General features: G+C 39.2%; 1 protein-coding gene across 1 annotated transcript; it reads left to right on the forward strand.

The window, feature by feature from the left end:
• The first annotated feature begins 7990 nt into the window (after nt 1–7990).
• On the forward strand, nt 7991–8938 carry LOC110304770 (olfactory receptor 6N1-like). Its single transcript, XM_021176353.2, has one exon. The coding sequence runs from the start codon at nt 7994–7996 to the stop codon at nt 8936–8938; it is 945 nt and encodes a 314-aa protein (XP_021032012.1). The 5' UTR covers nt 7991–7993.
• The last annotated feature ends 5838 nt before the right edge of the window (nt 8939–14776 follow it).

A 14776-nucleotide genomic window follows, 5' to 3' on the forward strand; every position in this document is an offset into this window, starting at 1 on the left:
TGGGACCTTGAGAGTGGCTGGTGTCATATCTCATTGACTGAGGTGCTAGAATTCTTAGCCCTTAAGGATTGGTAGCTGTTTGGTATGCACCTGGAAGTCAGTCAACAGTATCTCAGGCTTCAGCTCTTCATAGCCCTGCTTGTCTTTATCCCTGACACCTCTATGCCACTTCCATCACTGTATTTTCTCTCTCTTTTTTAAATTATTCTTTTATTTTACACTTCATATTTTATTCCCCTCCTGGTCTACCCTCTTATTATTTTACATCCCATACCTCCGTACTGATCCCCTGACTCCATGAGGATGTCCCCTCCAACCCCAACCCTACCAGATCTCTAAACTCCCTGGGTACTCCAGTCACTTGTGGGTTAGGTACATCATCTCTGACTGAACCCAGTCCTGGCAGTCCTCTGCTGTATGTGTGTTGGGGGCCTCCTATCAGCTGGTGTATGCTGCCTGGCTGGTGGTCCAGTGTCTGAGAGATCTCGGGGGGGTTAGGTTAATTGAAACTCCTGGTCCTCCTACAGGGTCACCCTCCTCATCATCTTCTTCCAGCTTTTCCCTAATTCAACCTCAGGGGTCAGCAGATTCTGTTCATTGGCTGCCTGCCAATATCTGCCTCTGACTAGCTGCTTGTTGGGTCTTTCAGAGGGCAGTCATGATAGGTCCCTTTTTGTAAGCACTCCATAGCCTCAGTAATAGTGTCAGGCCTTGGACCTCCCCTTGAGCTGGATCCCACTTTGGGCCTGTATCTAGATCTTCTTTTCCTCGGGCTCCTCTCCATTTCCATCTCTACAGTTCTTCCAGACAGAAACAATTATGGGTAAGAGTTTTGACTGTGGAATGGCACTCTATTCTCTTCTGATCATTGTCTTCTTACCTTTCTTATGGTTACCAGCTCAGTTCTTTCTACCAGGTAAAATCAAAAGGCAAGAAAAGGCTAGTTGAGTGAAACTTTTAATGGAGCCTAATATTATAACATGGCTTAAACTAGGATAAGTTTTCCACTTACTCAAAAGTGAGTGGATGTCCTGTTTGCAGCCAAGAAAATTTGTACCAATCAGGGTAAATCTTCAAGCAACTCAAAGACTGTCATTCCATCAATCAAGGCACAGTACCTTAAAGCCAACAAGAAACTGTACTTCTTCCAATGACAGGAGTTTACCCATACAAACGAATGGCTGTGTTTGCTGGGAGAATGGAGCCTTTTGCTTGGGCCTGAGGAGAGATGCTTTCTTCACATCAAGTTCCAAATAATTGTCATTGTAGAAAGGCAAACATGTAGATGGAGGACAACAAAAAATATCAAGTATTACATGGACTTGGAGGAAGGAGAAGAACAGCTCATATCCAGGGCAATGGGCTCCATAGGATGCTGTAATGTTACGCATTTGCCCCAAACCACAAAATGTAAAGAGAAAGAATCTCATGCAAATTATAGATTTGGCTGATAGAGACATATCAATGTGTTCATATAGCGAATGTCTCACTGTTGGGAAATGCTGATAGTGAGGGAGGTGGTACATGAGTTGGAGCAAAGTATATATGGAGACTGTAATGTAGACACTATTCATCCATTTTAAATTCTCTCTCTCTCTCTCTCTCTCTCTCTCTATATATATATATATATATATATATATATATATATCTGTGTGTGTGTGTGTTTACATGCGTGTGTTTATATGCATGCCCTAGTGATCATATGGAGATCAGTGGACATCTCTCTGGCTACTTCATTGAGTCAGCATCATTAATAGAGGTAATTGGGTCTGTGAGTAAATGTTTTTATTTAGAGTCATCTCTCTGGCCCTCATACCCTTTTCTATAAACCCCAAATTTGCACAAACGATAAAGACAAATAATCCAAAAATAATGTCATAGAATTTAAAGGTAACTGGGTATTTTTTGCAGTAAAACATATCAAGTATCTTTTTTATGATGCCAAGATCTTGTGTGACTGCCCATGTGTTAAGTATTTCAGGTCTGTGAGGAAGGCCACAGTAGAGAAAACAGAACTTTAATAGTAATTGAACTTATTTTCCATGCCAAGCTTTAAACATTTTCTGGGCTGTGATCCTTCCCTACACATACATCATCAAGACAGTACTGCATTTGGTAAACTGTCAGAGCTGAGCTTTCCTTCCAGAAGCACAGGATCTTAGCTCATCCTGGCCCGTTACCCTTGCCAAACTACAGTTCATATACCTGAAGAGACTCAGACCTTCAAAGAGAGATGAGTCTGAATCATGTCATGAGTATCCCCAACATCTCAGAGATCTGATCTCTGTCATAGATTAATGAGTTCTAAAACACACCACATGTTTACAAAACCGAAGACCTCTAGGATTTTAGTCATTTACTGAACTCATCTCTAAGCCAATATTTCTAAGATTTAGAGATCATCTCTTGTGTTTGGAATTAGGCTCATTTATGCTGCTAAGAATACTAGAAATCAGCAATGTTAGGCTTAATTCCTGTAGCAGCTTACTGTATGTTCACTTAAGTTATTTTTACAAAGTTTTCCCATTGGTTTTACACTTGGCAACTACTTTCAGTTTGCAAATTAGGTCAAAATGGATTATGTAAATTGTGTGAAAATTTTTAAAAATTGATCATGTGTGGGATTAGAATTAAAGTCTTAGAATTTTAACAAAATATTCTATGATATTATTAACTTGTGTATTTTACTTTTAGCAACACCTCAGAATCATAATAAACATGTAAAGTGTACAGCCAAGTAGGGATGCAAAGACAGCCAATTATTGAAACTTTTTTGAAATAAAAACGACGAGATTTCTTTTCATAGAAAAGGCAGCTTATAACATGTTCTAAAGGAGCAGAAAAGAACCCAGAAACGGCATAATTTGCTTGAGTTCACATGCTACATCTCTCCTCCACCCAACTCCTCCATGTATGAATGTGTATAATCAAGAGTCAATCCACTGGACTTGATTTGACTCTTCTGTTGCTGGCACCTTGATATTAGGACGGGGTTATCTTTTATTATACTTCTTTTATATTCCATGTCATCTATCATAGTTTAGAAGTAGAGTTCAAAACACCATAAAGGTCATGGAGTCCTTTTGTGTCACTTTTGTGTATTAAAGGTTAAGCCCTGGGAAGGTCTGTGGCTCACTTTGTAGTGGCGATAGCTAGGGGGAAAGTCTGGATTTAAACTCTGGTCTGGCTGCCAGTCTAAGCCACATTATTACCTCCAATGGGTATGAGAAACAAATACATGATTTGGAGAACAACTCTGACATAGCCAAGGAAAGGGACTCCTACAAAGACTTAACCTTAAACAGCTTCTTTGACATCTTGGTCTCTGTTCCATGATCCTAATTAGGACTAATTGGAGGAAGCAAAAGGAAATGTCCCTAAAGCTTCCTACTACGTAACTTCTTCACTGGTGGTCTCTGAAGAGAAAATGCTGATAATTACTGAAGTTGAGGGCCCGTGTCATTAATTGGGCATAGACTTCCTCCTGGGAACTATTCCCTTGCTCTGGCTTCTGACTTCCCCAGTTTAATTAAGCAACTCGTTTGTTTTCTCATTAGCAAACTTGTTAGTGTTGCACTCTGCTCCCCTGAGTTGCTCTGAAGAAAAGTTTTGTGAGAGGATTTCTGAAGCTGCTTAAGGTCTGCCTCTTCCACTTCCCTGTGAGACATAATGCTCCAACACGATGTGTTACATCAGTAGCCAGGTGATGTGTTACATCAGTAGCCAGGAGTGGGGGGGTCAAAGTTCCTTGTCGTGGAAACAGGATATGTAAACAAATAGTTGGACCAGCTAAAGATAGGGATGGGCAAGGCAATTGCCTGAGATCTACTGAAAAGGAGGAATAGTGGAGAGTAGCTTTAAACACTCAGCTCAAACATTTCCAGGATCATTTCATGTTAGTGAGCCTTTGAGCAGAGAGGCACATGCATTCTTGTCTCCCCTCTCCACGTCTAGGGTTTGTACAATCCCTGAGTATTGTTTTGGCAGCTTATTTTTTTGCTCACCACTTTTATTTCCGTGGCACTCCAGTGAAACAAGACAGGTCTTGATACATGTACAAATACACATCAGATGCTCCAGTTACTTACCTGTACTAGACACTGACTGTACTAGCGAATTTTCAACTAAGGTTAGATGAAATGATGTTTATAACTCTCCAATTTTTAAATCCCACTTAGGCCAGTTGTAAGAATTTAACCACAATCTATATATTTAGAAATACCAACTTTGGAATTGGAGAGCAATATTCATTATTATGGGATAGGAGCCATATCATTTGTACTCTATTCACTAATGGAACTGTACTCACAAGAACACAAAGCCTTAGAAAGACCCCATCATTATTATAAGTTTAGAGAGGAAATGATGCCTCTTGTGATAACGAGATGGTTATGAGTGGGAGAAGGATCTCCTGGATAGAATATATAGGATGACAGGAGTGAGCTCAGTAGTCAGAAATATTCCAAAGTGAAGAGCAAATAGAAGAGTTAAGTACGGTTCCTAAAGACACTGGATTCAGAATATGCAGGGCCATCAAATTCTACATCCTCTGATCATTACCACTGAGGTTTCAGTCAGTGCCATTGTCTAGGCTTGAGTCCACATGCCTGAGGCCTTAGTCTTGCTGACTGTTTCCATGGTAACAATGGATTATGGTTTTTATCAAAATGTGACTAGGTAGGCACGTGTCCTGTTTTCCTTCATTGCTGCACAGCCTTAGCAAGATGTGGACCTATCCATCTTACATAAACTGAAATAAATTTCCCCAGAAAACACTAACTTCTCCATTTTTAAAGGTTTATCTATCTTTCTGCCTATCTATCTATCTATCTATCTATCTATCTATCTATCTATCTATCTATTTAATGTATGTGAGTACACTGTAGCTGTACAGATGGTTGTGAGCCTTCATGTGGTTGTTGGGAATTGAATTTTTAGGACCTCTGCTCACTCTAGTCAACCCCATTCGCTCTGGTAGGCCCTATTCACTCAGTCCCTGCTTGCTCCGACCCAAAGATCCATTTATTATAATACATAAATACACTGTATCTGACTTCTGACGCACCAGAAGAGGGCATCAGATCTTATTACAGGTGGTTGTGAGCCACCATGTGGTTGCTGGGATTTGAACTCAGGACCTTCAGAGGAGCAGTCAGTGCTCTTACCCACTGAGCCATATCCCCAGCTCTACTTCTCCATTTTTAAAAGACAAATGAACAAATCACATATGAAGAAACACATATAAATATTATAAATGCAATGTGAAAACACACAAGAATAGAAATTCAAAGTTGGAGCTTAAAGACTACTTCCTTCCTATGCCCACCTGGTTTCCTCACAACTTTCTCCTCTGAGATAACTTGCTTCACCTCTATTTCTGGTGGTGGAACTAAAAACCAAGGAGGAGATATAAAACTCTAAAGGATACACAGCTCCTTAGATGTAATGTTAATAATAATAATAATAATAATAATAATAATAATAATAATAAAGATAAAGGAACCAAAGGGGGAGATTCTCTGTAAAATTATACCATAACTCAGTTTTCTCCTTACTTTTTGTCTTCCTAATGGCAGTTAGTTCAACCATCTATATTGAGCAGTAGTTTGGAGGAGAACAGAATATTATCCAAACAGTACACTACTTGGTAATGCCTAAAAGAAGTGCTGACTGTCTCCTAGAGCAAATTAATTCATCTCTAGGGTCTATACTTGATGATGACGCCAAAAGACCTAAAGACTTTTTATGGAGTGTTCAGTAGTCACCCAACAATGCAAGCAAATAAATGCTCATTGTTGATTACTAAAGCAGCACACAGTGTCATCATGAGAAAGTGAATTTTTAAGGTGAGCGCAATTGTTCCAGTAGATAATATACTCTATCCTTTATAATAAAGTAATCCACAGGGCATATAACATGAGTGAGTATTTCTCCAACTCTAAAACCTAGATTCCCCCTTTCTGTGCTTTGACACCCACCATATTCATCAAAACAAATTTTAATTGTGTTTTTACAACTTGTAAGCAAACTAATGTAAGTGTATTTATACATTCTGGAAAATTTTTTTCATATCATTTCTGGAAGTGTGTTCTCATTTTTATAGAAGAGATCCATGGAATCTTCTGGGGTTTTTTGTTTATTTGTTTGTTTATTTTTGTTTTTTAAGCAGTCTTTTGCTACAGAGCTCTTGAGTTGCTAACTGGGCTGCCTTGTCTGGCCTCAGTAGGAGAGGTTGTGCCTTGTCCTGCAAGATTTGATGTGCCAGGGTTGAGAGGCTACAGCAGGAGATAGGAGTAAGCACTGTCTGAGGGGGGACCAGAAGTGGGGACAGTGATTGGGATGTAATGTTAATAATAATAGTAATAATAATAATAATAATAAAGATAAAGGAACCAAAGGGGGAGATTCTCTGTAAAATTATTTTAAACAATTATTCATCTCTTCCTTTGAAATCAATTCCCACGGCCTTACTATTAATTAGTTGTCTCTTAAGAAGGATAGATTTCACGACAAAAGCATCATCCCTGGTAGCAAGAAGCAAAGAAGTCATCTTAGGAATAGAAATGCTGTTTCACTTCTCCCTACCCAGCTTCTTGCTCCAGAGGGATTCTGAGAGCTCATCATACTCACAGCTCCAGGGAACACCCAACAAGAGGCCTCTGGGAAAGCAGTCTTTCCAGGGTCATTTCATATAAGTAGATAGAGATAGGAATTGTCATTAGGGGGATGACACGGATGCTAATGCCACCAAATGGTCAGGTGATAGATGACGGTGGTAGAGTGTAGGAGATTACCAGAAGAGAATAAGGCAAGAGCTTTGATTTTGATCTTTCCTAGTGAGTAGCCTCCGGTTATGGAAGGAAAACCCAACCACAAAACTCACAATCATTTCCCAATACCCTAGGGAGATCAGAACTCATAACAGTTTCAGAAACCAACTGCCAAATCTTGTTCTTCTTCTTCATTTTAGGAAACAGGAAGTTGGTTAAGTAAAAAAAAAAAAAAAAAAAAAAAAAACAGTCCCCTAGTTCAAAGTGTACAGCTGGGGTGTGTCAGAGCAAGGGCATGCAGCCAATTCACAGCTACCGCAAAGTTTCTTTTCTGCCTGGGGATTCTGACTCACACTTTTCTTCTTTGAAAATTCATGTCCTCTGTCTCTCATGAAGCTCAACTTTTAGAAGGTACGGTATGAATGTTGGGTGAACAATCAGTAGATATCGTGAGCCTGAGAGTGAATACTCATAGAAGATCGTGGGACTGATAGTAAACACTCATAGGAGATCATAGGACTGATGGGGAATAATCAGGGCATATCATGGGCCTGGTAGTGAATAATCATTGTATACGATGGGTCTAGGAGTGAATAATCATTGTATATGATGGGCCTGGAAGTGAATAACCATTACATTTCATGGGCATTATATTTTATGGATTAATCTTTGAGTGTCTGCATCATTTTCAGGCATAGATCACTTAATCTTTCCCTACCAGAATAGTCAATGAAGTATAAGACTTCCTGAAAAAAGTCACTATAACTTTCTGTAGACATCAAGCCTTCCTTTAGAACAGACCAACACTTCTAGTTATTTTATTATTCTAAAAATAGATGCACAGAGTTCCCCAGGAAACATAGAGGTCATAGGAGAGATTACAGTAGAAAGGTTCCATTTCCTTTTATTGAGAGTGGGATAGGGGAGAACTGTGTTGGTGGACACTCAAGAGATCAGGAGTAGAATACTCAGAAGAATAAACCAGGTGTCTTCATTTCTAGTTCTAGCCCAGCTACCTACTGATGTTGAAACCAATCATTTCACATTGATGGGGATGGGAGGAGGCTGCAGCTCCAGGATAACAACATAGGGATTTAATTAGATAATGTCCAACCTCAGCCATGTGCTCAGAGTTGCTGCTCTTGACTCTAGTATTTCACAAAGAGATGGAAGATCCTGACGTAGTTAATCTTGGACCTTAACTCCCCCTCCTCCTTGGAACCATGGATCATGTCAACTACACCTGGACACGGACCTTCATCCTTGCTGGTTTCACTACCTCTGGTGCCCTCCGACCTCTTGCCTTCCTGGGGACCCTGTGCATCTATCTCCTCACCCTCGCAGGGAACTTGTTCATCATTGTCTTGGTCCAGGCAGATTCAGGGCTGTCCACTCCCATGTACTTCTTTATCAGTGTCCTCTCCTTCCTGGAACTCTGGTATGTCAGCACCACAGTGCCCACCTTGCTGCACACCCTGCTCCATGGGCATTCACCCATCCCCTCGTCTGCATGCTTCGTCCAGCTGTATGTCTTCCACTCCTTGGGCATGACTGAGTGCTACCTGTTAGGTGTCATGGCTCTGGACCGCTACCTTGCTATCTGTCGTCCACTGCACTACCATGCACTCATGAGCAGGCAGGTACAGCTATGGCTTGCAGGTGCCACTTGGGTGGCTGGCTTTTCAGCTGCCTTGGTGCCTGCATGTCTCACTGCCAGTTTACCATATTGCTTGAAAGAAATAGCCCATTACTTTTGTGACCTGGCACCACTAATGCGGTTGGCATGTGTAAGCACAAGGTGGCATGCTCGGGTTCACGGGGCAGTGATTGGTGTGGCCACTGGATGCAATTTTGTCCTCATCTTGGGACTCTATGGGGGTATTCTGACAGCTGTCCTGAAGCTGCCTTCAGCTGCCAGTCGAGCCAAAGCCTTCTCCACATGCTCCTCCCATATGACAGTGGTTGCACTGTTCTATGCTTCTGCTTTTACTGTGTATGTGGGTTCACCTCAGAGCAGACCTGAGGGCACTGACAAACTTATTGCCTTAGTGTATGCCCTCCTAACTCCATTTCTCAACCCTATCATCTATTCCCTTCGCAACAAAGAGGTGAAGGAAGCAGTGAAGAGGGTCAGTGAAAAGATCAGAACTTTGTTGAGAGACACCTAATTATCTCTTTTGACATTACCCACATTCAGGGTAAATGCAAAACTCAAATGGCTTGTGAATCATTTTGCAGAATCAAAATAAATGCCAATAAGTGTACCACTGAGTTTAGCACTTACTATTCTGCATACGTTCAGTCTTTTAGACAGTTCAATCAGAGGTAGAGCAGAATGAGCAAAAGGCATTTTTTTCTGAATCATTTTCAACATGACGATGAAGAAATCCATGGAAGATTAAAAACTGGCATATAGAAATATTTGAATTGTATTTGTGACTTTGATAATTATCTATCTATCTATCTATCTATCTATCTATCTATCTATCTATCTATCTATCTATCTATCTATCTATCTATCTAATCTATCTATCTATCTATCTATCTATCTATCTATCTATCTATCATCTATCTTATCTATCTATCTATCTATCTATCTATCTATCTATCTATCTATCTATCTATATCTGCCTTGTACCTGGTCTCTGCCAAAGTTTTGGTTCTGTTTTTTAATCATCAGACCACCCCCATGTGGGTATCTGATGGCTCACAATTTACACATCTTGAAAGAGTGGGGGATAAAGTAAAGAGTCATTGCAGCCTTGAAATGAAAAGGCCACCGACAGCTAGCAGCAACATCTGATCTCAACACATGATCCCAACAGACAGTTTAAAAGACAAAAAATCATGGGTGACAGAAAGTACCCATCGACAGCATGTGTGGAGTTTCATGTGGAGCCAACAGCTCCCAGCTGATAGAGACTTGTAATCTTGAGTCATCTTCCAGAAACCAGTTCTGAATCACATAACCCTTAGGGTGCATGGCTAGAGTCTAGAACTGCAAACTTAGTGTCTTCAAGGACAAGGGTAGCAGAGTTGAGGGTGTTGTCTGGAATCTTTTATTCATAGAATGGATTTGAAGCCATATTTCACAGAAGGAGCAGAAAAAAAAATCTCAGGCTCCAGAGGGAAGGGAAATGCCACACCAATTTGCAGTGTCAGGCCCCATTGTCTGCTCAGTGCCTGACAATGCTGTTCCTTTTAACCTCTAAGGTTTAGAGATTTGTGAATTCTGAGTCACCAGATACACACTCAGAGATTGGTACTTGAATGACAGAATTAAAACCTTGACAGAGTCTAGGAACTGGGAGAGGTGTGTTACTTTACTCATTCTTATGTATGTCCCACTACAAAAATAAAAACATTTAGAATTTTTAATGCTCCCCACATCAGGGTTGGTCATTATTGCTTTTATGTATACACAGTTATGTTTATGTGTGCTGCATGTGGTGTGTGTGTGTGTGTGTGTGTGTGTGTGTGTGTGTGTGGTATTTGGTGTGTAGTGTTTATGTGTGTCATGTGGTATGTGTATATGTGGATTGTATATGATATATATGTAGTGTGCTGTGTGGTTATAGTGTATGAATTTAATAGAGGCTGTATCCGAACTTGGTTTGAAATATGCTGCATACAACTGGCCGACCTTAAACTTAAAATATACTCCTTTAGTCTACACGAAGCTTGAACAACAACCTTACAAGCATATCTATCCTGAAATGAACTTTAAAAGCTTTAGAATATCCGTTCCCCTGACTGGAGAATGTTTTTGCAATCTGTTTACAAAAAAAAAAAAAAAAAAAGAAAAAGAAAGATTACTGGAATTGCCTTCAAGAACCAGAATCAACCCAGATGTTATCCAGATGTCAGGCTAACCTTGCCTCATCTATGTGTTAAAACTGAGTGGCTGGCAGGAATTGCTTCTCAAATTCCTTCTACCTGAAGACATTTCGATTCTAGTATTGCGACACTTTCAAAATCACAATGTGAACTATGACACAGGCCCAGCAGAGCATGTTCTGAGTATTTGACAAAAGGCAATGTATTGGTCAAATTCCCTGTTCTTTTTTTTTTCTACTTACTGGGAGAAATTCAGCTTTCTGACCTCACTTATTCTTAAAATATATGCAACAGAATACTTTAATATTCCAGTAAATAAATGGACCTTTTTACTGCACAGTCATAATTAGAAAAGTGGTTGGAGATTTACTTCATGGGGTCAAACCTTAATTCAAATATTTACTTACTTTGTGAACTTACACAATGTAACTACAATCTCTGTGCCTCAATTTTCTTAATCTGTTAAGTGGGTATATTAATAGGACCTAAAGAACTACATACATAGTGATTATTATCCAACATTTACCCCTCATTTCTGCAATAGGGATTTATTTATTAGAGATTGCTTGGCTTTACACATATCTCACATTGTGGGGTGTTATGCAGCATACTTAAGGCATTCAAATGAAGCATCTCTTTCTCAGCTAAGTGTCCAAAATCCTCCTTAAATGACTGGGGGATTCGTACATGATCATTAACCCTTTGCTGTTTCCTTCAGTGCTGGGTGACATACTCTGTTCTGTTGGCTATTGTGTGGGGTTCTAATACATTTTCTCCTTATGCATCTAACTTCATATAGGTACTGATTGTGATTTGAACAAAGTGTTCTCTGCACTGTCAGCATAAAAGAACTTCTGGGAGTTGTTTGTCTATACAGTGGCTTGCAACACTTTGGTTATTAACTTTGCGGGCCTCCATTTCCAAGGGGTTCATGCTCTATGCATAGTAGGGTATGGGTGCTTACATATCTGCTGTGGAGCACACATGGTCTGATACGTCTGAGGGAACAATTATACAACACCACTGATTTTCATTTAATTATATTTGAAGAATGAATGAATAGGTGAATAAATAAACAGATCTTTAAGAATTAAATGAGTGTGGCACATATTATATTACTATCCCATAACTCCATTGGGGAAAATGCCTTTCACAAATCTATTCACAACCCCAAACTTCCTTTGTCTTTCATTTTACAGCTGTGTCATCCCCTAATCTCATTGGATCTGTCTCTTTATACCATATTCTTACACAGTGCTTTTCAAAGTATACAAACCACATTTATATGCTTTGTTTTTATAATGTTACTAGGTCTTCATCTCCTCTCCATACCCTTTGCATAGACACATAGTACAGCAGGGAATTTTCTCAGGGAGATGGCCTGGAGTTTCTCAGGCCATCTCTGGCAGGAAGTGGCTGTGTATTTCTACAAATGGAGTCACATTATATAAATATCTAATGTGGTCTATGAAGCTTAATATCTTTGCTAATACTTTGCCACTTGCCCCATGATGGGATCTGAATAATGAATTTACTAGAACAGACAGCAAGAAGAGGTCACAACTAAAAGTGAACCCATCATTCACACTTCCCTTGGAGTAGGCCCAACATTCCAGCATGCAGGATATTTGGACTTTGTCTTCATCCTAGTACAATAGGTAGGAAAGAAAGATGCAATTAGTAAGCACTATGGACATCGAATGCAAATTTGCTCAGTTATTTTGTAGAATGACTGTAGACCACAACATATCATTTATCAGTTACATTTTAACTATATAAGATATCATTTTTATAAAGATTAGGCCATGATTTTAAATTAATGTGTTATGTTTAAGGATATCATGATCAAATATTTAGATGAATAGAAGCCTATAATCCCTGAACTCATCATACCTTCCTCATCATTCTTAGCTAATTGAAAGTTTCCTACTAAGTAGGCTGATTTCTTTCAACCATTACCCCATGTCCTTCCAGATATAGTCCACTTCCCTACCAATGTAACTCTGTGCCCTCTTTACCCCTATCTCCACTTTAAATTTAAACCCATCAAGCCCTACTTGGGGTGCCAGAATATCCTTAGGTATGTGACCTTCCATGAATGAGGCCCATATCCTTAAAGAAAACTGACTCTCCCCCTACCTAAAGCTATCAGTTACCAATAGCTCCTCAGCTTAGACAGGGACTTCATGTCCATCTCCCCTCTCCATGCTGTGATTTTGTCTGGCTTGATGTTAAACAAGTCTAGTGGAATCTGTCATAACTGATGTGAGTTCCTAAGTATATCTGCCTTGTTATGTCCAGAAAAAAATATGCTTGTTGTACTCATCCACACTCTCTGGCTCTTATAATCTTTCTTTTTACTCTTCTATAATGTTCCTAACATTATAAAGTATTCACTTATTCACTCCTTATTTCTTATAATCATTTGACATTTTTAAAATGTTTACTAATGGCTCAGTGAAATTTTGTACATATTATGCACAGTCTTACTTTCAAAAAATAGAATATTTTAAAAGCCACCCTTTGCTCTAGATTACAACTCAATGGTTACACATTGCTCTTCTACTTGATGCTAGATAGCATGTACCATTTCTATGCTCAGGTGTTTATATCTGATTATCAATAAGCCGAGAGACATAGGTAATGGTATGCATAGTCCATTCAGTTAATGGAGAGATCTCATTAAATGTAGAAATTGGGTGACATCTCCTCTTAGAGTTCGCAGACCTAAGAGGAATAGAGAAGAACAAATGCGATGTGAAGGTAAGATAAATTTAGAGCATTAACCTTGCCACTCTGAGACTGCCCCATTATTAATTTAAGAGTTTAGATGAACAGTTGTCACTGGATTGTTTGGGACTGGAGAATATATAGCATTGTATTGAAGGACAGTTGCAATTATTTACCAAGTGAATGGTCAAATATTTCATAGGAAGTAGGCTATAGTCCCTGCCCATCCTGAAGCTGTATTAGTAGTTATAACCAATGTATATATTATATCTTGGTGCCCAGTGCTAAGCTTTCCACAGGAAGCTCAATGTCAGGGATTGTGTATTTTATTTCCACTTAATGTGACCTGTTTATTATTATAAAGAGAATACATTATTACTTTCTCTTAACTACTGTATCTTCCCTTGTCTTTTTCATTGACATTAAGAAGACAGTACCTTTGGATCAATGAACAAGTTTAATGCTTCACACTCAGTGGGTAAATGCAGTTAGTTTGTTATTCATCTGGACTGTAAATCTATCCAAATGAAAATCTGAGATAGTACTCAGACGAAATTTTTAAAAAAGTTCAGATACTGATATAAAGAGTTTTAAAGAAAATTAGAGTATAAATATTTTGTAAAAAACAAACAAACAAACAAACAAACTTATTGCATTAAGATGTCCAGGGAACAAATGGTGGTGACATTTATTGAGAACTGGTAGCAATCCTATTGATGAGGATTTAGAATACTGCGTTTAGAATAGCATTAGCAGAGAACTAGAGATATTGTGCTGCAGGTAAGTATACTTGCTGTTCTTACAGAAGACCTTATGGAACTCCCAGCACCCATCTCTGGCTGCTCATACTGTCTGTAACTCTAGCTCCAGATGATCTGATGCCTTCCTCTGGTCTTTGAGCACACATAAATAGGTACACAGGTATACAATACAGATAAATCAATAATTTTAAAAGTAAAATAAAATCTGGAATACTACCAGAGAATACTGCAGTGGGTAGGAAGAAGGGAGAAGTACAAAGCAAAGCCCCTATGAGATGTGTCAAGAGGTGCCAAAGTAGTACAAGTAATGCCTTATTTCAGAAGTTGTATTTCCACATTTGTCTTTACCACCAACTCAAAGTGAATCTTGATCCAAACCACTGCTTCCTCTTTGGCTGAAGTTCTGTAACTGAAGAGGTTTAAGTTACAGGTTCCCGAAGCTTCTGACATGGTGATAGCTTGTGATTCTCTACTTATTGATTGGTGGGTACTAGGTTCCTCATGGACAGACAGCCTTTATTAATATCTGCAGAACATTGGACCAGAGAACCCATTATGGCCACTTCAGTATGAGGTGATGGTATGAAGGAAGAAATAGGGTCATTCAGCATAAAACAAAAAGCTACTGTGTGGATTAGGTTGTTAAGTGATAAGGCAAATGATGCTGAATGATGGCAA

The sequence above is a fragment of the Mus caroli genome, unplaced genomic scaffold, assembly GCF_978045245.1.
Source record: "Mus caroli unplaced genomic scaffold, Mus_caroli_1 scaffold_1, whole genome shotgun sequence".
Taxonomy (NCBI): domain Eukaryota; kingdom Metazoa; phylum Chordata; class Mammalia; order Rodentia; family Muridae; genus Mus; species Mus caroli.